The following is a 26,880-nucleotide window of genomic DNA, read 5'->3' as shown; positions in this document are numbered from 1 at the left end:
AGCACATCGATTCTTAAATAAGGAGCCCAAAACTGCACACAGTACTCCAAGTGAGGTCTTACCAGTGCCTTATAGAACTTCAACATCACATCCCTGCTCTTATATTCTATTCCTCTAGAAATGGATGCCAACATTGCATTCGCCTTCTTCACCACCAACTCAACCTGGAGGTTAACCTTAAGGGTATCCTGCATGAGGATCTCAGAACTTTGAATTCTCTTGCCATTTAAATAATAGTCTGCCTGTTTATTTCTTCTACCAAAGTGCATGACCATACATTTTCCAACATTGTATTTCTTTTGCCACTTCTTTGGCCATTCTCCCAATCTATTGAAGTCTCTCTGCAGACTGTCTGTTTCCTTAGCACTACTGACCCCTTCATCTATCTTTGTATCATCAGCAAACTTAGCCACAAAGCCATTTATTCCATAACCCAAATCGTTGATATACAACATAAAAAGAAGCGGCCCCAACACGGACCCCTGTGGAATACCACAGGTAACTGGCAGCCAACCAGAATAGGATCCCTTTATTCCCACTCTCTGTTTCCTGCCAATCAACCAACACTCTATCCACATATGTAACTTTCCCGTAATTCCATGTGCTCTTATCTTGTTTAGCAGCCTCATGTGCTGCACTTGTCAAAGGCTTTCTGAAAATCCAAATACACAACATCCACTGCATCTCCCTTGTCTAGCCTACTTGTAATTTCCTCAAAAAATTGCAATAGGTTTGTCAAGCAGGATTTTCCTTTAAGGAAACCATGCTGAGTTCTGCCTATCTTGTCATATGCCTCCAGGTACTCAGTAACCTCATCCTTGACAATCGACTCCAACAACTTCCCAACCACCAATGTCAAGCTAACAGGTCTATAATTTCCTTTTTGCTTCCTTGTTCCCTTCTTAAGTAGTAGAGTGACATTTGCAATCTTCCAGTCCTCCGGAACCATGCCAGAATCTATTGACTTTTGAAAGATCATTGCTAATGCCTCCGCAATCTCCACTGCTACTTCCTTCAGAACACGAGGATGCATTCCATCTGCTCCGTGAGATTTATCTACCCTTAGACTATTCAGCTTCCTGAGTTCTTTCTGTGTCGTAATTGTGACTGCGCATGTTTCTCTTCCCTGACACCCTTGAGTGTCCAGTATACTGTTGATGTCTTCTTCAGTGAAGACTGATGCAAAATACTTGTTCAGTTCCTCCGCCATCTCCTTATCTCCCATTACAATTTCTCTAGCATCATTTTCTATCAGTCCCATATCTACTCTGACCTGCCTTTTACTCTTTATATACTTGAAAAAGCTTTTAGTATCCCCTTTGATATTATTTGCTGGCTTCCTTTCATAGTTCATCTTTTCCCTCTTAATGACCTTCTTTGTTTGTTTTTGTAAGCTTTTAAAAACTTCCCAATCCTCTGTCTTCCCACTAATTTTTGCTTCCTTGTATGTTCTCTGCTTTGCTTTTACTTTGGCTTTGACTTCTCTTGTCAGCCACGGTTGCATCCTTTTTCCATTCGAAAATTTCTTCTTCTTTGGTCTGTATCTGTCTTGCACCTTCCTCACTTCTTACATAAACTCCAGCCACTGCTGCTCTGCCGTCCTTCCCACTAGTGTCCCTTTCCAGTCAACTTTGACCTGTTCCTCATTCATGCTATTCCTTTACTCCACTAAAATACTGAAACATCGGATTTTGGCTTCTCTTTCTCAAATTTCTTTTTTTTTTGTAATTTTTTTTTTGAAGTTCATCAAACAAACATTTCCATAAGATGTATTTCAGACATTGTACATATATATCATATAATCATATATATCACAAATCTCCAGAAAGTATTTATCTGAGGTACACACTTATAGAAAAGAGTGGAAAGAAAAAACAAGCAAAAGGGAAGAACTATGTACAAGTAGGGAGTGATCTTTTGTTTTTACAACAGATTCATTGATTTGTGAGAATAAAGTCAGGCCTATGAGGCATTATGTAGTTAAACCATTTTTCCCAGTATGAATCAAATTGTTCCAAATTGGATAAAATTCTCATATGTTTGATTGCATTTAATAGCCCATTGACATTAAAAGAAATGAATTTTACCTTGTCCTTAGCCATCTGTATTTATCTGTCAATGTACCATTGAAATTAGAATAAAACTTAATCGATCTACTCCCTGAACAAATACGAACCAAGAAACGCGGATAATAACAAAAATGGCAACAAACGTGTGATTCCAAGGCTGAGGTCTCTAGTAGATGACCCTGCGTTGAGCTAGAGGAAATGTCTAGCTGTGGGGGATAACCCCTCCTACTTGTGAGTTGAGGGCCCCCAATGCAGTATTCATAAAAGTCAGTGAACAAATCCATTACACAGAAAAGATTTCCCTGTGTACTCCTATATATACATACACAAATATATATATACACACACACTCATTTTGGTGGGGGAAAAGGAGTAAGTGAGCGAATAAAGAATAACAACTAAGTAATATAAAATCCACATTATAATATTTCTCTCGAGATAGGTATATCACCGTGTACTTTTGCTTTCATTTAGCTTCTCAACATTTTTAAAGTTAGCTAAACCGTATGGCTCTTCTGAAGGGGGTGAGGACTGTCTTTGGGAAACTCCCGGTCTCTTCCTGATATATTTCTCTCAGCCTATCCCGTCTCCTGCCTTCTTGATTCTTGCACTATTTCCCAAGAGAAGCGGGACAGTTCCTCAGTCAGGCTTTCCCTCATTTTGGTGACACTGACGGACAAACCTCTGGCCTTCATGTCTGTGGTCGCCTCTTCCACCGTCTGGTACAACTGCATCCTGTTGTCATAAAACACTCGAAGTTTAGCAGGGTATAGAGTTTGAAATCTAATCTTATTTTGCTTTAGTACTCGCTTTACTTCAGAGTATTCTTTGCATTTCTGCAGGACTGCTGGGGGGGTGGGGTGTAATCTTGGCCGAAGTATATTAATTTATCGCCGAAAAACCCTCTCTTCTTACCCCAGGCCCTTTGTAGAATCTGCGTCTCGGTACTGTACCGAAGGAATTTAATTATTATAGAGCGTGGCTTTCTGTCCTGGGTAGGTTTCGGAACCAGCACGCGGTGCATCCTCTAGATTTCCAGCTCCATAACCGAGGGAAGATCCAGCGCGTCCTGCAGTAGATTTTTGACAAACTCCATCATAAATGAGCCCTCCGCTCCTTGGGGAACTTTGTAGATTCTGATATTTTTCTGCCGTGATCTTCCCTCCAGGTCAAGCAGTTTACCTTCTTGGTGATGTAATATTTTTATTGCCTTACTCAGTATCCGTTCCACGTTTTGAACGTGATCTTCCACCTTCTTGATTCGAGTCTCTGCCACCGCTATTTTTTGATTAATGCTGGCGAGCTCTGCCTTACTATCCCGGAGCTGCTGCTTTATTTCATTCTGTACCTCCATTATTTCTTTATGGATTTCGAAAATATTCGCCGCTTTGCCTGAATGAGGCCCAGTAGCCGCCTCGCTCGCACGCGGTCGGGTCGGAGAGCCGCTTGCTGCACTCCTCTCGGATGCAGGCTCCGCAGTGTCGCTTTTTTTATTTCTGTTCTTTTTCCCCATTCTTGCCTCTCTTTCCAGTTCAAATATTTTTCGAAAAATATTATATTTGATAGAATAACAGGGCTTAATATGCGTTTTTCTGGAGGAGCTAGTGACTTAAGCTGCCATTTTCAACGATGATGTCACCGGAACCCTCTTCTTCCTCAAATTTCACAGTGAACTCAATCATCCCCTGTTACATTTCATCCCCTGTATCAGAACCCCTCGAACTCTGAACTCAACAGGTAGTGTATACAGACATACTTTATTGATCCTGAGGGAAATTGGGTTTCGTTACAGTCGCACCAACCAAGATTAGTGTAGAAACATAGCAATATAAAACCATAAATAATTACATAATAATGGGTAAATTATGCCAAGTGGAAATAAGTCCAGGACCAGCCTATTGGCTCAGGGTGTCTGACACTCCGAGGGAGGAGTTGTAAAGTTTGATGGCCACAGGCAGGAATGACTTCCTATGACACTCAGTGTTGCATCTTGGTGGAATGAGTCTCTGGCTGAATGTACTCCTGTGCCTAACCAGTACATTATGGAGTGGATGGGAGACATTGTCCAAGATGGCATGCAACTTGGACAGCATCCTCTTTTCAGACACCACTGTCAGCTGCATTTAATTCCCTCAACTAAATCATTAATATATATTGTAAACAACTGAAGTCCCAGCACTGAGCCTTGCGGTACCCCACTAGTCACCACCCGCTAATCTGAAAAGGTCCTGTTTATTTCCACTCTTTGCTTCCTGTTTGCCAACCAATTCTCTATCCACATCAATACCATACCCCCAATACCGTGTGCTTTAAGTTTGCACACTAATCTCCTGTGTGGGACCTTGTCAAAAGCCTTTTGAAAATCCAAATATACCACATCCACTGGTTCTCCCCTATGCACTCTACTAGTTACAACCTCAAAAAATTCTATAAGATCCATCGGACATGATTTTCCTTTCACAAATCCATGCTGACTTTGCCCGATGATTTCACCACTTTCCAAGTGTGCTGTTATCTCATCTTTGGTAACCGACTCTAGCATTTTCCCCACCACCGATGTCAGGCTAACCGGTTTATAATTCCCCAGTTTCTCTCTCCCTCCTTTTTTAAAAAGTGGGTTTATATTAGCCACTCTCCAATCCTCAGGAACTAATCCAGGATCTAAGGAGTTTTGAAAAATTATCACTAATGCATCCATATTTCTTGGGCTTCCTTAAGCACTCTGGGATGCAGACCATTTGGCCCTGGGGATTTATCTGCCTTTAATCCCTTCAATTTACCTAACACCACTTCCCTACTAACATGTAATTCCCTCAATTCCTCCATGTCACTAGACCCTCGATCCCCTACTATTTCCAGAAGATTATTTATGTCCTCCTTAGTGAAGACAGAACCAAAGTAGTTATTCAATTGGTCTGCCATGTTCTTTTTCCCCATGATCAATTCACTTGTTTCTGACTGTAAGGTGATCTTCATTTGTCTTAACCAATCTTTTTCTTTTCAAATATCTATAAAAGCTTTTACAGTCAGTTTTTATGTTCCCTGCCAGCCTTCTCTCATAATCATTTTTCCCTTTCCTAATTAAGCCCTTTGTCCTCCTCTGCTGGACACTGAATTTCTCCCAGTCCTCAGGTGAGCCACTTTTTCTGGCTAATTTGTATGTTTCTTCCTTGGAATTGATACTATCCCTAATTTCCCTTGTCAACCACGAGTGCACTAACTTCCCTGGTTTATTCTTTTGCCAAACTGGGATGAACAATTGTTGTAGTTCATCCATGCGATCTTTAAATGGTTACCATTGCATATCCACCATCAACCATTTAAGTATCATTTGCCAGTCTATTTTAGCTAATTCACGTCTCATACCTTCAAAGTTACCCTTCTTTAAGTTCAGAACCTTTGTTTCTGAATTAACTATGTCACTCTCCATCTTAATGAAGAATTCCACCATATTATGGTCACTCTTACCCAAGGGGCCTTGCACGACAAGATTGCTCACTAACCCTTCCTCATTGCTCAATACCCAATCTAGAATGGCCTGCTCTCTAGTTGGTTTCTCGACATGTTGGTTCAGAAAACCATCCTGTATACATTTCAAGAAATCCTCTTCCTCAGCACCCTTACCAATTTTGTTCATCCAATCTATATGTAGATTGAAGTCACCCATTATAACTACTGTTCCTTTATTGCACGCATTTCTAATTTCCTGTTAAATGCCATCCCCAACCTCACTACTACTGTTAGGTGGCCTGTACACAACTCCCACCAGTGTTTTCTGCCCCTTAGTGTTATGCAGCTCTACCCATTTCGATTCCACATCCTTCAGGCTAATGTCCTTCCTTTCTATTGTGTTAATCTCCTCTCTAACCAGCAACGCTACCCCACCTCCTTTTCTTTCCTGTCTATCCCTCCTGAATATTGAGCACCCTGGATGTTGAGCTCCCATCCTTGGTCACCCTGGAGCCATGTCTCTGTGATCCCAACTATATCATATTCATTAATAACTATCTGCACATTCAATTCATCCACCTTGTTACGAATGCTCCTCGCATTGACACACAAAAGCCTTCAGGCTTGTGTTTACAACACTCTTAGCCCTTATACAATTATGTTGAAAAGTGGTCCTTTTTGATTTTTGCCCTGGATTTGCCTGCCTGCCACTTTTACTTTTCACCTTACTACTTTTTGCTCCTACCCTCATTTTACACCCCTCTGTCTCTCTGCACTTGTTCCCATCCCCCTGCCACATTAGTTTAAATCCTCCTGAACAGCAGTAGCAAACGCTCCCCTTAGGACATTGGTTCCAGTCCAGCCCAGGTACAGACTGCCCTGTTTGTACTGGTTCCACCTCCCCCAGAACTGGTTCCAGTGCCCCAGAAATTTAAATCTCTCCCCCTTGCACCATTTTTCAAGCCACGTATTCATCTGAAATATCCTCCTATTTCTACTCTGACTAGCAAGTGACACTGGTAGTAATCCAGAGATTATTACCTTTATTACCTTTCCTTGTATGCCCTCTTCTTTGCTTTTACTTTGGTTTTGACTTCTCTTGTCAGCCACGGTTGCATCTTTTTTCCATTCGAAAATTTCTTCTTTGTTGGACTGTGTCTTGCACCTTCCTCACTTCTCGCATAAACTCCAGCCACTGCTGCTCTGCCGTCCTTCCCACTAGTATCCCTTTCTGGTCAACTTTAGCCAGTTCCTCTCTCATGCTGCTGTAATTTCCTTTACTCCACTGAAATACTGACACTTTGGATTTTGGCTTCTCTTTCTCAAATTTCACAGTGAACTCAATCATGTTGTGATCACTGCCTCCTAAGGGTTCCTTCACCTCAATCTCTCTAATCACCTCTGGTTCTTTACCCAATACCCAGTCCAGTACAGCTGATCCCCTAGTGGGCTCAACAACAAGCTGTTCTAAAAAGCCATCTCGTACAAATTCACTCTCCTGAGATCCAGTGCCGACCTGATTTTCCCAATCGACTTGCATGATAAAATCCCCCACAATTATCATAACACTGCCCTTCTGGCAAGCCTTTTCTATTTCCTGTTGTAATTTGTAGTCCATATCACTGCAGCTGTTAGGAGGCCTGTACATAACTGCCATCAGGGTCTTTTTACCCCTGCGATTTCTTAGCTAAGCCCATAAAGATTCTGCACCTTCCAGTCCTATGTCACCTCTTTCTAATGATTTAATATCATTTCTTACCAATAAAGCCACACCACCGCCTCTGTCTACCTGCCTGTCCTTCCAATACACCGTGTATCCTTGGACGTTCAGCTCCCAGAGACATGCATCCTTTAGCCATGTTTCAGTGATGATCACAACATCATACCTGCCAATCTGTAGCTGTACGACAAGATCATCCACTTTATGAGGGATATACATAACGTAAATGCAAGCAAGCTCTTTCCACTGAGGTTGGGTTGGTTAAGACTGAAAGCTGAAAAGTTTAAGGGGAACATGAGGGGTAACTTCTTCACTCAGAGGGTTGTGAGAGTGTGGAATGAGCTGCCAGCACAAGTGGTCTATGCAGGCTTGATTTCAACGTTCAAGAGAAGTTTGGAAAGAAGGGTTATGGAGGGCTATGGTCTAGGTGCCGATCGTTGGGATTAAATGGTTTCATCATGGACTAGATGGGCTGAATGGCTTGTTTCTGTGCTTTACTTTTCTATGACCATAAGAGTGGTAGGTGCTTGGAGACAGGAAGTAGAAGCTGATGTAAAGTGAAAAGGCCATTTAGAGAAGTACATGTGTAGTTTGGAAATGAGGGGTATGGACCATGTGCAGGTGTTTGGGATTAGATCAAATCATGGTCTGTACGGACATTGTAGGTCTGTTCTTGTGCTCTACTCTCCTATGTTTTTTCCCTGTCTTTTCCCCATAATTCATTATTCCTATCCTGATTGCCACCTCTTCTTTTTCTTTACCTACCAGCCCGTCTCAACCCTTCCTCTCATCTCTGTATGACGGTTATCTTATACACAGCATACCACCCGCAAACCTGGACCATCGCTTTCCCTGCTTCCTGTAATGTTTTGACTATAATTTGGTGCAATATTTCTGTTAAAGCCTTGCTTGCATTTATAAAGGTTCAATATGACTTGCTTCCGCGTGCCCTCTAGCTCTCTGTATAACGATCTGGACCCTCCATACTCTTCTCCAGTTTCTCAACCTGCCCTGCCATCTTCAAAGGTTCAAGTACATGCATCACAGATTGCTCTCCCTTCTCTTTCTTTGGGTTGTGTCCCTCTCTTCTATCTATGTCCATAGCAGTACCTTTAAGTTACATCTGCCATGTTCTGTACCTGTCTCCAGTCTGTGTCCCTTTAAAATGGGGTGCCACAGTAGTGTAGCAGTTAGCAGAGTGCTGTTACACCTTGGTGTGTCAGAGTTCAATTCTGACACCACCTCTAAGGAGTTTGTAAGTCCTCCCGCGACCATGTGTGCTTTCTCAGGGTGCTCGGATTCCTGCCACAATCCAAAGTCATACCAGTCAGTAGGTCACTTGGTCATTGTAAGTTGACCCGTGAATAGGCTAGGATTAAATAGGTGGGCTGCTGAGCAGCGTGGCTCGTTGGGCTGGAAGGCCTCCTCTGTGGTGTATCTCTAAATCATTACATAAATATGAACTGAAGGAGGAGAGGGAGAGAGAGCGGCAAGGGCTAGAAGAGGAGATACACACCTTCCAACAAAGGAGAGACAATAAAATGGGGAAGAGTTGGGGCTGGAGGAATAGACCATTAAATAGAGGGGTAGGATAAAACTGGAGAAAGAGACAATAGAAAGATTGCAAACTCTGTGCTCTAAAGATTGCTCAAAATGGGTATAGCTCGCCAGAGCTGAGGTGATTTGATTTATTGCTGTCTCATGATCTGATACATGGGCCAAAGACATTTCAGAACAGCAATGTTTAATTTCTGCACAGAAAGAACATTGGAATTATTTGGAAAGACCCTTTATTAAAGCTATGAAATGTGATTTATGCTATATAACACTTTATATACCTCTCTCTCTTTTCGAAGAAATCGCCACTTCTGCTACATTACAGGCCAAAAATGGACTTACTATGACATCAAGTTTTATTGCCAGCTGAACTTGATAAGGTGCAACCTTTGCAGAGACTGTCACCCAGCACCCAGACAATGCATCACTGGATCTAGCATGTGGCACACACCAGCAAAACGCACATACCAGATCAGAGGTCCTGCTCAACTGGGACCGACTCAACAGCAGCCTGCTTCTGTGCTCTCTCCTAACCTTGTGTTGGAAATGCTCATGTTTAAGTGGGTTTACGTCATAATGTTATTATGAAAGGATCAAATGAAATTGCACCAAGACACTTTTTTATACCTGGTTTCTAAAGACAATGCAGTGTGCTGAATTTGATGTGTTAGGCGGCTTTGTTGTGGGCACAAGAAGTCTTTTCTAGTTTACATTTTGACCTTTGCTTTAGCAGCTCTGTGATTTGGAAATGTTTCAATGATGTTTGAATTAAGCTGTGGGTTACTTTGGCTTTCTTATTTAAAGGACCTTTGGAAAAATTTTTGTAGTTTCAACTCAAAAATTGTGGACTGAAGTTGGTAGATTTTTTAAAAAAATCTAATTGTGTGAAATTGCCCTGTTCACTGTTTGAACAATATTAACCCATGAGTTTGTGACTTTATGAAACACAGAGTCCCCATTTTTCAAATAATTCTGTTTCTAGGTGCAGATTCAAGGTGATATTTAACCCTTACTTCAAAATTGAACTTTTTTTTTACAATGCCAATGTTCCAGTTTTGGGGAACTACATTACAGCATTATATAATGCACTACTCCCTGTCTGTTTCCTGGCCTTGCAGCTGTAGAAATGGCAGCATTCAGTATGAGCACTGGCTAGAAACGTACTCCAACATCTGCTGGAATCTAATCTGCCTCTGCAATTGCTTATAGCCATTCATATTCAGTCCTGGCAGATTAGTCCCATTCATGGTCACATGTCCTATCAGCTATATCAGTTGCTGAATAAATATTAAATTGCCTATTTAAATTGTTTAATGAGAGATTTCTGTGGGATCTCCAAGTCTTTTGGTGCGATAGGTTGGTAGATAGTTAAAATTATCATTGTTTTTATTGTCTGTTTGCAATGACCATATATCTTCCATTGGGATGTCCACCACCCTCCAAAAGGATATTCTCAGGAGAGGTGGTATCTGCCTGTTACATCCATATAATTTTGAGACACTGTAAGAAAAGGATTTGGTGCTCAGCTGTGTTAAGCGATGAAACTGTTGCTCCCGGTACTTTGATAAGAACACTATTCATATGCCAATTGGGAACAGTGGAAGACCTTGGCTGCGGGAGAGGATATCTGATGGCATTAGTGAGGGTTTATCCTATATTATTAATGGCACATTCTGAAGGATTATATATTTATTGCAAATTATATTATAATTATGTGTTTTAGTTCTTGGTATGTGGTGGGTTTTGTTTTGCACTGTGTACCAGGTTTCTAAGATAAGCAGCCTCCTTTCTAAAAGGTAGTTTAGCATTAGAGTTGTGCATTAATATACCAGGGCAGAGTTATGCTTGTATAGTGTGCTTGTAAATATTTTAATGTGTATAACTGACTTCAAAGATGTTGATATGGAATGTCTGACCATTGCAACTGTGTACAGTGACTCACAAAGTACTATTTTTGGCAGCGATAATTAACATTTTTAATCTAGGCGGCAAGAAAATTAACAAAATTACAGTGTCTATAATTTTTATGACAGATTAAATTAAATATTATTTCAAAACTGTATACATGTTTTAAGGGATCTCACAAGGAGGTTTTAAAATGTTTGGTTACGTGGCTTGAAGACAAATTGTTCTCTAATTTTCTTGTAGAGCAAACACTGAAGGACACTGCACTAACAGAATGAACAGGCTTTTCTGTAGGCATGGTTCAGTGTTGCTGTAAACAGAACCTGTAGGACAATAAAGAAACTTGCACAATGGAATATTCACTTATACTGGCCATCCTTTTCAAAAATTACATAATTACCAATATTCATAACTGATTCCACTTTAAAGTTGTTTGGACGTCCATTTTAGTAGATAGTTAGCACATCCATAAGTGGTCTGTTTCATTTTGAAATCTACAAGTAAATTGGAGTTTCTGTACATTTTAGTAACTTTAGCTGATTTCGACACCACAGTAGCATAGCGGTTAACGTGACATTATTCAGTTCAGGACATCGGAGTTTGGAGTTCAGTTCCGATATCCTCTGTAAACAAGTTTGCATCCTTCCCTTAAGAACATGGTTTTCCTCTGGCGCTCCAGTTTCCTCTCACTGTCCAAAAGCATACTGGTCAGTAGGTTACTGGTCAGTGTAAATTGTCCTGTGATTAGGCCGGGATTAACTTGGTGGTTTCTGGGTGGCGAGGCTCGGAGGGCTGGAAGGGCCTGTTCCGCACTGTATCTCTAAATTTAAGAAAATAAATAAATGTTTGGTGAAATTTTACAGAACATTGCAAAGGGGCACTGAAGTGTATCGGGTAGCAGAAGCCAGGCATAGTCCAGTAGAATTCAGAACTGTTCCTCTACTGTCAGTTTATTTCCTGTCCATGACCACAGCTAATTGAAACTATATCTTCCATGTAAAATCTGCACAAAGTATAATGCGCCTTATGCCCAAGATTTATATTTTATTTAAAGTGTATCATTAACCATAAAATCAAAAAATTTTAATGTAAATTCATTTAGTGACAATGCAGTCTTTTCTTTCAGCCCTAGCATTTCATTTCATGTGTTCATTCTGTCTGTGCTCTTTCCTTCAGTCATAGAGCGCTACAGCATAGAAACAGGTCCTTTGTGCCATCTAGTCTGTGCCATTTAATGTCTCTCCTGCAGCTTTCCTCAGAATGAGCTGGACTCAGTGAAAAGCCCGCCCCCTGTTCTAGATACTTACTGGAGATAACCTATATTAATTGAACAGGTTTGGCTACTATTCCAACAGTTGTTTCACTGTTACAGCTTGTTTGACCATTGTAGAGAACACTGAATCAGCCACGTAATCACGCTGGGATTTGCTGAAACTCTTGGTTGGTGGTCAGCTCAGGGCCACAGAACTCGGTGCTCATGCTTTCATTACCAGAGTGGTGGGGTTTAAACATACCAGTGTCATGTTACTCCACACCATCTTCCAAAATCCTTTTCTTTCAGATTTACAAAGGAATCATTGTAGTTAGGCTTGTTGAGGAGTGTTTAACACAAAGGTGCTTGTGTTGCTTCATTATCTGCATCGGCTTTTGGAAGAATGGTGCTTGAAGCACAATGTTGACAGTGCAGAGTTGGACTGGTATGAACAGCTTTAGGGTATACAACAGGATGCCTGTTGCTGAGGATGAAATATTTTTCTGCACCACAGGCAGGAAAGCTACGGAGATTGCATTTTAGTACGTTGAGTTTATGTTATTATTTATGTAGTCAGTTCTTTGCAAAACAAAAAAAAAGCCAAGATAGTTTACTGTATCAGTGTGAAAAACTACAGCACATGTATTGTTTAATGAACTCTTGCATAGATTTAACTGGTATCATTGAACAAGTCAGACAAAAGATATGAGTGCCTTTTACAAAATCTTGTCCATCTGTAGATGTTGTAGTGAATGGTCCCTTTGACATATTTCCAATAACCACTCAGTGGTTAATGAAGATCATAGTGTATGGATGCCACAAGTTTTAGTGGGGAGATTTTCCTATCCTGAGAAGAGCTGTGTGAAATGTATCATTTCAAACTGTTTTAAGTAAGAAAGCCAAAGTGAAGTGAAGATGACAAAGCTGAGGAAGCCAGCATTTGGAATTTTTGATTTTCAATGCTGACAAAATGTAACAGTTCAAAACTACAATCCTTCAGACTGTGAAGGTAGGTATTGATTTTGAGTTCTGTTTTGTTAATGCTACTGGATGAGTGAACAATTTAGATGGGACTTGTTCAGAATGAGAATATTTTAAATCTTAAATATTTGCTCCTCATTTGTTCAAATGGGAGTACTATGTGACATTAGATGGAGATAGTCTGAACTGTTTGCTCATCCTGATTTCCTGTTTGCCTATTATGTTGTTTTTGATATGGAAAGCATAATGTGTCTGTATGGATCTCTCTATGTGGTATCAGAACAGTATTATGTATACCACCTTTTACTCCAACATGAATCAGTGCTTTTCAAAGGTAATATTGTAAGTGGGCCTTTAAAAACAGTTGGCTGGGTCTGAGAATTATTATATACTGTCTAACTTTATTTTCTGTTGAGCTTTGCATCTATGATCTGCTTCATTGTCATAGTAACACCAGAGCAAATGAACTTGCAATAAGCTTTGCCACCAATTTAACCTGAATTACTAGGTACATTTTTTAGCTCTCTGGTACAGTGAAGTATTTCTGTGGGATTAGGCACAATATTTACAGCAGCAGTTTGCATTAGGAATTGAGTTAATGTTTTTATTGCTTTAATCTTTGCAGTAATTCCCTCATGGTTGGCAATGTCCATGTTTCACACCTGTTTTGACTTAAATCTTTAAAAACCTTTTCTCTTTTAGTGTTACGGGAATATACCGTATATTCTCAGCAAGTGGTGGGTAGGGAAGTATAGTTGAGTGCTTACAAGGCCATGAGACTGCCCCTCTTGTTTAGTAAGGTTGTGGCTGATGTGTGTTCAAACTACATATCAATCTTTATTTAACATAAACTTTATTAACATAATCCTTCAATCTCAGATTTAAAATTAAAAATAATGTATCATCAGTTGTGATTGATAATTGAGTTCAAGTTCATTTTATTGTGTTTACAGCCAAATGAAACAATGTTCCTTCAGACCAAGGTGAACACAGTACCTGTAACTCACACACAAAACATAAAATAATATTACCACGAATAAATTAACAAGTAATAAGGTGCATATACGATACCAGTTAAGTGTAACTCTACTGGCACTTCATACTTGAAGCTCCGATCTTTCACTGTTGCTTAAATATAAAGTTGTTTTCTTGCTTTGCTGTTGAATGTGTTCATTCTAATTTTAAACCCTGTGTTTCAGTCATAGATTCCCCAATCAACAGAAATAGTCTCTTTGCCAATGGTCCCATTTGCTATATTGAATGATATCATCCTTTATTTTTCTAAATTTTAGGGAATTTGTCCTTTATTTTGGTTATTTTTAAATTTTGGCAATGGGAAGTTATTCTGGTAAAACTGCACTGCAGACCTCCAAAGCAAATACGTTGCTGAGGGATGCTATCCAGAACTGCTTAAAACACTCTAGCTGAGGTCTAACCAGGATTTTAATTAGCACTGATATGTTATTTCTTCTATCTTTCTGTATTCTGTTTCTTCGGATAGGCTAACTTTCCAGTAGATTTTCATTATTTTTGTGACATTGTAATGATCCCCTCTGTGAACTTCTGTCTCTTTGGACCTTCTGCTCTTTTAGTCTTGCACTGTTTAGAAATTTCTCACTGTCCAAGGAGTATGAGCGGCTCTGTAACCTCTAGTGATGATGCTTTTACTTGCACTGTTTACAATCGTGGCTTCCTCGCTTTCCATTGAAGCCATTAATAAAAACAGAGAAGAGTCGTTTTACAGGTCACTGCCTGTATCAGCATTTGCTTGTTACCTTGCCACTTCCTTAACCAGACTAGTACTGTATTTGATTCCAAACGCTTAAACTTTTGCATTGGTTGACTTTGTAATGATATTTCTCCATTCACTACTTCAGGGAATTGGATCAGCTTCTGGGGCATGGCCATCTTCACAAATCATCTCTGGCTCTCATTCACCGCCACTATGTTCAATCACTTAGTCCATCCAGACCTCAATTCCCTGGCTACAGATGTGATGGTAATTGATATACAATTCCCTGCTCGCTTAAATAATGAAGTAATCTGCACAATTTTTCCAGTTTATAGGAAAAATTCCCAAATCAAGGACAATGCAGGTTTCTATTGGATTCTGAAAGGTTCTAGCCTGGGTTGGAACCTGCCTGGTCCTGGTGATTTGTTGTTCTTTATTATATTACCATTGATTTCTTTATGCTTAACTTTTTGTGAACCTCTGCCTAGTTGAGTTTGTTTTCTTGTTTCCTTGGGTTATCTTCCTGTGTTGTAAATACTGATGCAAAGTATTTTCATTCACCATTTGCCCTTTCTTCTTGCCTGGACATTATTTTCATGAAATTTTTTAGTAATAATGTTATTCATACTGGCAAAATTTTCATGTATGTTATTGATGGGTAGATGACCTGTTTAAATCCTGTGTAATTCTAGCATTCTAGTTGTGGGAATCTATCTGCCTGCTTCCAAGAATTTCAGCATTTAAAAGGGAAAACGGAACAATAGCTACAGTTCTATTTTCTGTCCACTGTATTTTCAGCTTGATATCAAAGCTTGTATGTATTGTATAAATGCAGTGCTTATAGACCAACCTGTAGTGTTGAGTGAGTGTGCTCTTGGAGAACGATTATTTTACATCTTCTGTAATGAGTGATTTCTTGTGGAATTCTGCTTTAGTGGGGCTGAATGAAAATGCAATTCATGCTGTGAATGCTGAGGGAATGAAAGTGTGCTTTTGTACGAAAAGCTATCACTGGGCACCATATGAATACAAAAACAGTACAAATTCACAATGTATCTGTCTCACTTTCAACAGGATGTAATTGCTGGGATGAGGACATCAGTAAGGGAGTGAACACAGTGAGTTGTGCTAAAGTGCTATCTTGCACCTGTAATTTCTAGCACACCATATTAAAGCAGAGATATCATTTGACCTGTCGAGTCTGTTCCAGTTCAATGCAAGAAATATCGCCATTCCCACCAGCACAATTGCCCTGTGAGTTCTTGCCTTCCCCAGGATCATCCAGTTCCCTTTTCAGACCTGATCCTTCCCTTGATCTGCCCTTTCTATACCCTGTTGTAACCCCTTCAGAACTTCTCTGAAAACAATCACAGCTCTTCTAGTCTTTCTGTCACCCAGAAATATTTGAATAGATCTCTCTCCAAAGTCTTGACATTTCTCTCTATCAACATGCAATATTCACAAACTGCTGGATGAACTCAGCAGGCCAGGCAGTATCCGTGGAAAAAGAAGTATAGTCAAAGTTTTGGGTCAGAATCCTTCGGCAGGAGTGGAGAAAAAAAGCTGAGGAGTAGATTTTAAAGATGGGGGGAGTGGAAAGAGAAACACAAGGTGATAGATGAAACCTGGAGGGGGGGGGATAAAGAAAACTGGGAAGTTGATTGGTGAAAGAGACAGAAGCCATGGAAGAAAGAAAAGGGGTGAGGAGCATCAGAGGAGGTGGCAAGGAGATAAAGGTGAGATAGGGAAAGGGAATGGGAAATGGTAAAGGAGGGGTGTGGGGGGGGGGGGGGGCATTACCAGAAGTCTGTGAAATCAATGTTCATGCTATCAGGTTGGATGCTACCCAAGTGGAATATAAGGTGTTAAGTGTGGCCTTATCATGACAGTGGAGGAGGCCATTAATGGACATATTGGAATGGAAATGGGAAGTGAAATTGCTGCTTTCTGTGGGGATTGCTCCCTACGTGGCTCCTTTCTCCATTTGTCCCTCTCCAGTCCTGTAAGGGTTTCGGTCTGTATCATTGACTGGTCTTTTTTCCACAGATGCTGCCTGGCCTGCTGAAGTTCTTCAGCATTCTGTGTGTGTTGCTTGGATTTCTAGCATCTGCACATTTCCTCTTGTTTGTGATTGCATCTCTGTATGGAACCTAGTGGATATCTGGCAGAAAAACAGGTTGGAATGAACTGAATAGGCTGAATGGCCTGTTTTTGTGCTGGAGTGTTGTATGACTTTATTAGCCACCCTCTATCCTTCTATTATCTCACATGTGGCTAGCATGATATACACATCTCATCCATGGCCCTGTCATTCTTTCCCTATCTTTTTGAAGAGTTCTAGCATATGCTTGGTTGGGCCCCAGGTATCCATCCATCTCTATGTACTTTAAAATCACCAGCATCCCCTGTTTGTAATGTGGGTATGTTTTAAAACACGCACGCACACACACACGTGCCCCCCCCCCCCCCCCGGAGGAACACAGCAGGTCAGGCAGTATCTGTGGAAGGGAAGAAACAATCAACATTTTGGGCCGAGACCTTTCATCAAGACATTGGGATTTGGCCCAAAACACTAACTGTTTATTCATTTCTATGAACGCAATGCCATGGTAGCATAGCACAATGTTATTACAGCTCGGACTGTTCTGGAGTTCCGAGTTCAATTCCTATGCTATCCTGTAACAGCTTTCTGTGTCCTCCCAGTGGGGTGCATGGATTTTCTCTGGCTATTCCAGTTTCCTCCCACAGTCCAAAGACATACCTGGTAGGTTAATTGATCATTGTAAATTGTCCTGTGAATAGATCAGAGTTGATCGGGGTTGGTGGGGTGGCATGTCGAAAGGCCGGAAAGACCAACTCTGTGCTGTGTCGCTAAATAAATAAACAGACAAACGAATGGACAAATGAATACTCCATCATGTCATGCTACTTTCAAGGATGGGTGAACACATACAACTGGTCCCTCTGTTCACAACTATTGTCTCTATACTTTTTGCCAAAGTACGATATCATTTCACACACCTCTGGGTTAAGTTTGTTTGCATTTTGCCTGCCCATTCACTTAGCTTGTCTGCCAACTAGAAATGTAATGTCTTCTCCTTCATCACTACCATACTTGCACAGTCTGAAACATCACGTGGAGATGTTGCCCTGCACACCATATCAAAATCAATAAACTACGGAATGAAAAGTAGTGTTCCTAACACTGACCACTAAAGGGTGGCACTGAGTTCCATCCTCACTCGATAGTTCAGCACCTCTCTATGCTTGCTGCCTTTAAGACCATTTTCATTACATGCAGATGGAATCTAGAGCAAACTTTCATGTTGGAATTTATCAGTTGCCTCCTGAAAATCCACGCAGTTGACATTGACTAACCTCTGGTTTCACATCAAAAACTTCTTATTGATTTGTCTTTAATAAATCTCCACTGGCTGTCTCTTATCATCTCTATGGGATTAAAATAGATGGGGTGCCCACTGGTCAGCATGGGTGGATGGGCTGAATAGCTTATTTCCATGCTGTGTACCTAACTTAGAGTCAGAGAGTACTTCAGCACAAAATCAGGCCTTTGGCCCTTCTAGTCCATTGGAAGCTTGTTTTTCTGTCTAGTCCCATCAACCTGCAGCTGGACCACAGCTCTTCATACCACTCCCATCCATGTACTTACACAAATTTCTCTTAAATATTGAAATCAAGCTTGCATCCACCACTGCTGCTGGCAGCTTAGTTCACACTTTCACCACCATCAGAGTGAAAGTTTCATATTACCTTAAATATTTCACCTTTCACCCTTAACCCATGACCACCAGTTGTAGTCTCAGCCAAACTCAGTGGGAAAAGCCTGCTTGCATTTACCCTGTGTAGACCCTATGCTTATCCTCTTCTGTAAGTGCCAATAATTTTTTTTTCTTTAACTGGTGTTCCTTAAAAGTTTCTCCACCACCAAGATTAAACTGACAGCCTCCATTGCCTGGGATCCGTGTACTCGTCCTTTATTTGACTGTTTCTTCCTTTCAATCTAATGCACTCATTTAATCTCACTATAACGCACCAATTACCTTTTATCATTATTTGTTCCTGCCGCTCTATGATAGGCAATGCAGGAAGCAGATTTGAACATTATCACATTGACCAAAAATACTGGTATATTGTTTTACAAAACGAATCAAAGAAGTGAAGGTATTCTGCAGAATCCATAATATCTCTACAGCTGCACCTAAGGGACTGCATACCCATACTGATCTTTCAGCAAAGTTAGACAATAAGTAGATTTGGTTTGCATTCTTTGAAATGTTTAGTTCATAAACGTCGAACACTACAGGCCCTTTAGTCCATCATGTTATGCCTACCTACATAACCCTCCATTTTTCTATCATTCCTGTGTCTTTCTAATCAGACTACATTTCTCCAAATGCTTGCAAATCCTGTCTCTCATAATCTTCTCCAGTAGTTTGCTCACCACTGAGGTAAGACTCATAGGTCTATAATTCACAGGGTTATCAGTATTCCCTTTCTTCAACAAAGAAATATCAGTTGCCACTCTTCAATCATCTGGTATTACTCCCATGGCCAGTGAGGATGCCAAGATCATAGTTAAAATAAATATTTTGGAATTTATATAATGAAGTCAAAGTCTGATACTTATTTCAATGCTCAGCTGTTGATGTATGAACATCTTTTCAAAAGATCAAATATATTAACAAATTAATGTGAAGTCATTTATATATATATGTATATTGATTTAATCAGTGTACAGCTCAGAACAATTACACATCTTCCACTTGTGTTCCACAAGTAAAGACAAAGTGTTCGAATATTCAGAAGTCAGGCCAGCAACTGTGAAGAAAAATGCAGTTAACATGTTTTTTTCACTTACCAGTAGAATAAAAAATATTAGGAACAATCAGCTGTTGAAAGTGAAACAGTTAAAGTGTCCCTTTGTTAGAACTGAGAAAGAAACCAAGTTTGTTGTCAGTGGTGAACTGGGTGTGGTGGGTAGAACAAAGGGAATATCTGTGACAGGATGAGATGGTGAATGAAGCTGGCAGTAGGAGATTCAGCTAATATTAAGTGAACAGCAAGGGTATGGACTGATCTCAGAGCAAGTGATAAAAATAAAGTTGTGATGGAAGGCAACAGTGTACTGAGAAGGAGTTGTGTCTGTGTTGGCAGTCATTGTGTCAATGCAGGATGTTGGAGATACAGTACTCACTTTCCTGGCTCCAGACATTGGGAGGAGACATTAGCTCTGTCTCTCCACTGTTATGATCAGGGATGCTACACTTTCCCATTGCTTTCTGTACGTATCTGCAGTTTGATAACTGTAAACATTGAAGTGCCCAATCTGAGGAAGGCTGATGTGGACGTTGGTCATACCTTTGATGTATTGTTTACACCTTGTCCACTATGAGGTTGGTGTGTAGGCACACTCATGTTCTGGCACCACGGAGACAAAGACCATGTTACTGTGAAAGGACCTTTGTGCCAGCCTACTAACAATGGCCCAGTATTCAGCTTTAAAGTAAGTTAATAGTTCGAGCAGTATTTTCTACATGTTGACATTACCACTACAAACTTCACTATTACACACAATTCTGATGCTCACCTGTATATTAAGAAGCTTTTTATTAGTGAGGTAAGTTGGCTTAATAACAGTTTTGCTTAAAACCTTCTTGTAAATACAGGTTGTTTGGTGCTAACTAACCATGCTGTGATAACACAGTTGTTCCAGTCTCCTGATTAAATTGGGCAGCAGATTAGAGTGCTGTTGCCATACAGGGCATGCTGACAGCTTCAGATCTACACTCAGCATTCCAGTTGTGATCACAGCTGTGAGCTAACCAAGGTGCAGCTTGGGTGTCTCTTCAGAAACCTCTATCAATCTACCACTGAGTTGGTACAAATCCTGTACAGATTAATCCTCTGGCAGTGCCACTAATGTGGGTATGATTACTTGCCAGCTTTACTGATGGAGTTATTTCTCTCAGAATAGAATAAATAACAGAAATTACAATGTATGATTTTGGCCTTTAAAGACACAGTATGTTTGGAGGACAGTACAGAACTATGGAATCTGACATAATTTGAGGAAATTACTGTGGTGGAACAGTGCTAGTGTGGGGAGTCCGGATTCTCCAGAACCATGGAACAGTGTCCGTGTGGAGAGTCCGGGTTCTCCAGAACCATGGAATAGTGTCCGTTTGGAGAGTCCAGGTTCTCCAGAACCATGGAATAGTGTCCGTGTGGAGAGTCCGGGTTCTCCAGAACCATGGAATAGTGTCCGTTTGGAGAGTCCAGGTTCTCCAGAACCATGGAATAGTGTCCGTGTGGAGAGTCCGGGTTCTCCAGAACCATGGAATAGTGTCCGTTTGGAGAGTCCGGGTTCTCCAGAACCATGGAATAGTGTCCGTGTGGAGAGTCCGGGTTCTCCAGAACCATGGAACAGTGTCCGTGTGGAGAGTCCGGATTCTCCAGAACCATGGAACAGTGTCCGTGTGGAGAGTCCGGGTTCTCCAGAACCATGGAGCAGTGTCCGTGTGGAGAGTCCGGGTTCTCCAGAACCATAGAACCGTGTCCGTGTGGAGAGTCCGGGTTCTCCAGAACCATGGAACAGTGTCCACGTGAAGAGTCCAGGTTCTCCAGAACCGTGGAACAGTGTCCGTGTGGAGAGTCCGGGTTCTCCAGAACCATGGAACAGTGTCCGTGTGGAGAGTCCGGGTTCTCCAGAACCATGGAACAGTGTCCACGTGAAGAGCCTGGGTTCTCCAGAACCAGGGAACAGTGTCCGTATGGAGAGTTCAGATTCCAAGAATCCCTCTCAGTATCTTAGTTATCTAACTCCTTTATTGACTCCCATGTAAACATTGATTTATGCTGCCTTATTCTGTTATTTTTTAAGAATAGCATCACTCACAACCAGAACTGAACTTGGTCATCATATTTGAAGAGTATTTAATTTATAAAGTGTGTTTATTTGTGCAGGAGGAAACAGGTTGGTGTTTCAGAAATGTTCCAGCGTTCACATTTTCTAACAAACTGAAAAAGGTAATTTCAACCTTAGGGTTGGTTCTGGCACTTATTCTCAAATCATGAATGTTTCAGATTGGACAGTATCAAGTCTGTGCAGGTAGGGTCAAAGTTGGATTCAGATATGTTTAATTGAGTTTCAAATATTGTACAGAATTAGAGTTTAATGGATTGTGGCTGCTTGGCAGGTCACAGCTCATACATCAAAAAGGAAACAGACATTAAAATGGAACTGTTTGTAACTGACCCATGCTGACTGAGAAATATTTTGCCGTGTGTTACTGCAGGACATCTTCCTGCCACCAACTCAGTGACAGCTAACACAGTGAGAATTGGAATCACATGGTTTCTCAGTATTTTCTGTTGTTTATGAGATTCAGATGAATGAGATAACATCGCGGTCTGCATTAACATAACTTTCTTGCAATGAGTTTGTAATTCTAATGGAAAACATCTCCTTAAGTAAACTCTAGTTACCAGATAATGAAAACCACTCAGGTTTACATCAGAGATCCATGTGAACAAATACCTCACTAAGGCACCACCCAGTTTATAATAAACTGTTGTGATGATGTATTATTCCGCTACTTCAAATGTCTTCTGTAATGAGAATGTTTTGTATGCTTCATGTAAATTAAACCACTTTTTAGCCCTATAATGTGCAGAATTCTTTTGTTCTGTCAATTAAATAAATTATTATATTTGTGAGTGTGTTTCACATGTTATCCTATTTATTGTGTTCATTAATTCTAACAGTGCTGTCACACAACTTTGGTTGCTATTGAGAAAAGGATGGGAATAATTCAATAGCAAATTAAGGAACAAAGAGATCATGTTTATCAACATTGCCTCTCTTACTTTTCCAAGATGTTCAGAGGCCAAAATAGTCACAACACTGCAGCACAGAAATGGGCTGTAGGAAGGTGCAGGATAGATGTATTCCAAAAACAAAGAAATACTCAAATGGCAAAATAGTACAACCATGGCTGACAAGGGAAGTCAAAGCTAATGTGAAGGCATAAGAAAGATCATACAACAAAGCAAAAAATAATGGGAAAATAGAGCATTAGGAAGTTTTAAAAAAACCTACAGGCAGCAACTAGAATCATTTGGAGGGAAAAGATGAAATATGAAAGCAAATTAGCAAACAATATAAAGTGGATAAAGGACTACTAGAAAATGAGACCAGATAAATAACAGGGGACAAGGAGATGGCAGATGAACTAAATGAGTATTTTGCATCTGACTTCACTGTGGAAGACACTAGCAGAGTGCCAGATGTTGATGGGTGTGAGGGAAGTGGTGAGTGTTGTTACTATTACAAGGGAGAAGGTACAAAGCTGAAAGACCTAAAGGTACATATGTAACCTGGACCAGATGCACCCTAGGGTTCTGAAAGAGGTAGCATTAGAGATTGTGGTGGCATTAGTATCTTTGAAAAACCTTTGAATTCTGGCATGGTTCCAGAGGACTGGAAAATCGTAAATGTCACTCCATTCTTTAAGAACGGTGGGAGGCAGCAGAAATGAAATTATAGACCAGTTAGCCTGACCTCAGTGGTTGGGAAGATGTTAAGGATGAGGTTATGAAATACTTGGTGACACAGGGTAAGAAGGAAAATCTCATCTGATGAACCTGTTGAAATTCTTTGAGGAGATTACAAGTAGGATAGATAAAGGGGATACAATGGATGTTGTATATTTGGACTTTAAGAAGGCTTTTGATAAGGTGCCACACATGAAGCTGCTTACCAACTTAAGAGCCAATGGTATTTCAAGAAAGTTACTGGCATGGTTAGAGAATTGGCTGATTGGTAGGGGGCAGCAAGTGGGAATAAAAAGATCCTTGTCTGGTTGGCTGCCAGTGACTAGTGGTTTTCCGTGGGGGTTGGTGTTGGGAGTCTTTCTTTTTATGCTATTTGTCAATGATGTAGATGATGAAATGGATAGCTTGTTGCCAACACGAGGAAATCTGCAGATGCTAGAAATTCAAACAACACACACAAAATGCTGGTGGAACACAGCAGGCCAGGCAGCATCTATAGGGAGAAGCGCTGTTGACGTTTTGGGCCGAGACCCTGACGAAGGGTAATACCTCTTGAAATGAATGCTAACATTATATTTGCATTCCAACTCCATCTGCAAGTTAACCTTTAGGTTGTTTTGCACAAGGACTCCCAAATCTCTTTGTATCTCAGATTTTTGGATTTTGATCCCACTTAGAAAATAGTCCACACATTTATTTCTTCTACCAAAGTGCATAACAATCCATTTTCCAACATTGTATTTCATTTGCCACTTTTTTGCCCATTCTGCTAATCTGTCTTAAGTCTTTATGCAGCCTACCTGTTTCCTCAACAATACCTGCCCCATAAGGTTTTTTTTTTCTCCTTTCTTTGTATGCTAGCCAAGATAGTGAAATGCTCCTTTTGTGAGATGTGGGAAGGCAAGGAGACCTCCAGTGTCCTTGGCAACTACAACTGTGAGAACTGCTTCCAGCTGCAACTTCTTACAATCTGTGTTAAGGAGCTGGAGCTGGACCTGAATGAACTCTGAATCATTCAGGAGGCTGAAGGGGTGATGGGCAGGATATATAGATATGTACAGGTGGTTACACCCAAGGTGCAGGACACAGGAAACTGCATGATAATCAGAAAGGGGAAAGAGGTAAGTAGCAAGTACAGAGCACCCCTGTGGCCATCCTCCTCAACCACAGGTAGATCACTTTAGATATTGTCAGGGGGGATGACTTTACAGCGATTCTCTGACACTGTCTGCCTCTGTAACTCAGAGGACAGAGGGGAGAAAAGGCATGGTATGGTGAAAGAGGATTCGTTAGGGGAACAGATAGGAGGTTCTGTGAGTGAGAATGAGATTCCTGGATAGTATGTTGCCTCCCAGGAGCCATGTTTGGGGATATTGTGGATTGAGTTCTCAGCATTCTTAAGTGGGATGGTGAAGAGCAAGAAGTTGTCCATGTCGGTACCAATGATAGGGTAGGACGAATGACGAGATGCTGCACAGGGAGTTCAGGTAGGTGCTAAGTTAAAGGGCAGGACCTCTAGGGTTATGACCTCAAGATTGCTACTCGTACCATATGCTAGTGAGGCCAGAATTAGGGAGATTATACAGTTTAATATGTGGCTAAGGAGTTGGTGTAGGAAGGAGGGCATAAAATGTTTGGATCATGGGGCTCTTGTCCAGGGAGAATGCAACCTGAACTGGAAGGGGGACTAGTATCCTAGTGAGAAGGTTTGTTAATGCTGCAAGATGTGGCTTAAACTAGAGTTACAGAGGGATGGGAACCAGAGTGCCAAAACATATAGTGGAGAGGTTGTGGAGATAGATGTTGGTAAGACTTCAGACAAAGTCGGGAATCAAAAGGTTGAGCCTGGTACAACTAGCGACCTGAGCTCTGTATATTTCAATGCAAGAAGTACAGTATGAAAGGCAGATGATAGTGCTGAAGATGTGGTAGCTAGTTTACAAAAAGGCAATGTGTCTTGAGGAGAGGTGGCTGATAGGGAAAAATTACAGTCAACAGGATGAGTTGTAAAGGCAGACAAGATAGATAAGCCCATGAGACATAGGAACAGTGTTAGGCCATCTGACCCATCAAGGTTGCTCCACCATTCAATCATGGCTGATCCTTTTTTTAATCTCCTCAACCCCAGTTCCCAGCCTTCTCTCCATAACCTTTGATGTCATGTCCAATCAAGAACCTATCAATCTCTGCCTTAAATACACCCAATGAGGTGGTCTCCACAGCTTCATGTGGCAACGAGTTCCACAAATTCACCACCCTTTAGCTAAATAAATTTCTCTGCATCTCTGTTTTGAAAGGGCACCCCCCTATCCTGAGGCTGTGCCCTCTTGTCCTAAACTCTCCCACCATGGGAAACATCCCTTCCACATCTACTCTGTCTAGGCCTTTCAACATATGAAATGTTTCAATGCGATTCTGCCCCAACCCCCCAATTTTTCTGAATTCCAGCGAGTACAGACCCAGAGCCATCAGGCGTTCCTCGTATGATAACCCTTTCATTCCTGGAATCATCCCTGTGAACCTCCTCTGCACCCTCTCCAATGGCAGCACATCTTTTCTAAGATGAGGGGCCCAAAACTGTTCACGATACTTAAGGTAAGTCATCATATCCTTGCTCTTGTACTCTAGGCCTCTTGAAATGAATGCTAACATGGCATTTGCCTTCCTCACCCAAATCAACATGCAAGTTTACCTCCAGGGTGTTATGCACAAGGACTCCCAAGTCCCACTGCATCTCAGGTTCCTGGGTCTTCTCCCCATTTAGAAAATAGTCCGCATATTTATTTCTACTACCAAAGTGCATGACCATGCATTTTACAACATTGTATTTCATTTGCCACTTTCTTGCCCGTTCTCATATTCTGTCCAAGTCTTTCTGCATCGTATCTGTTTCCTCAACACTACCTGCCCCTCCACCAAATTTGGTATCATCTGCAAACTTGGCAAGAAAGCCATCTATTCCATCATCTATATCATTGATATACATCATTAAAAGTGGTCCCAACACCGACCCCTGTGGAACACCACTAGTCACTGGCAGTTAACCAGAAAACGATCGTTTTATTCCCACTCACTGCTTCCTACTAATCAGCCAATGCTCTAACCACGTTAGTAATTTTCCTGTAATACCATGGGCTCCTAACTTGGTAAGCGTCCTCATGTGTGGCACATTGTCAAAGGTCTTCTGAAAGTCCAAATATACAACATCCACTGCATCCCCTTTATCTATCTTACTTGTAATCCCTTCAAATAATTCCAACAGATTTGTCAGGCAGGATTTTCCCTGATGGAAACCATGGTGACTTTATATTATCTTGTCCTGAGTCACCAAGTACTCCATCAGCTCATCCTCAACAATTAACTCAAATATCTTCCCAACCACTGAAGTCAGGCTAACTCAGGGGTGGGCAAACTTTTTGACTTGTGGGCCACAAAGGGTTCTAAAATTTGAGAGGGGGCCGGACCAGGAGCAGATGGACGGAGTGTTTTGGTAATACACCTCATAAGAGAAATTAAAATATCATGGGATATGTAGAAATCATGTGCTTTAATTTCAATTGAAAATGAACAAATGCATTACAACAAAATATCTGTCTTTGAAGTCCCATGGTATTTAGCTATTTATTGAAATGACTTTTAA

The 26,880-nt window shown here is 40.9% G+C and overlaps 1 protein-coding gene across 3 annotated transcripts in view; it reads left to right on the top strand.

The window, feature by feature from the left end:
• LOC132405063 (polycomb group RING finger protein 3) overlaps window positions 1-22,403 on the top strand; it is a 166,090-nt gene extending 143,687 nt beyond the window's left edge. For 2 of the 3 annotated variants that reach the window (XM_059989797.1, XM_059989795.1), the window contains exon 10: window positions 14,812-22,403. In XM_059989797.1, coding sequence (XP_059845780.1) covers window positions 14,812-14,895 — 84 coding nt within the window. In that variant the 3' untranslated portion in view covers window positions 14,896-22,403. Of the gene's footprint in view, window positions 1-9,095 lie in introns of all 3 variants that reach the window. The other variant, XM_059989796.1, reaches the window with a different exon arrangement.
• Window positions 22,404-26,880: the final 4,477 nt, after the last annotated feature.

Source organism: Hypanus sabinus, chromosome 14 (genome assembly GCF_030144855.1).
Source record: "Hypanus sabinus isolate sHypSab1 chromosome 14, sHypSab1.hap1, whole genome shotgun sequence".
In the NCBI taxonomy this organism is placed as follows: domain Eukaryota; kingdom Metazoa; phylum Chordata; class Chondrichthyes; order Myliobatiformes; family Dasyatidae; genus Hypanus; species Hypanus sabinus.
Note: the sequence above shows the minus strand (reverse complement) of the source record. Positions and strands in the feature narration are given on the sequence as shown.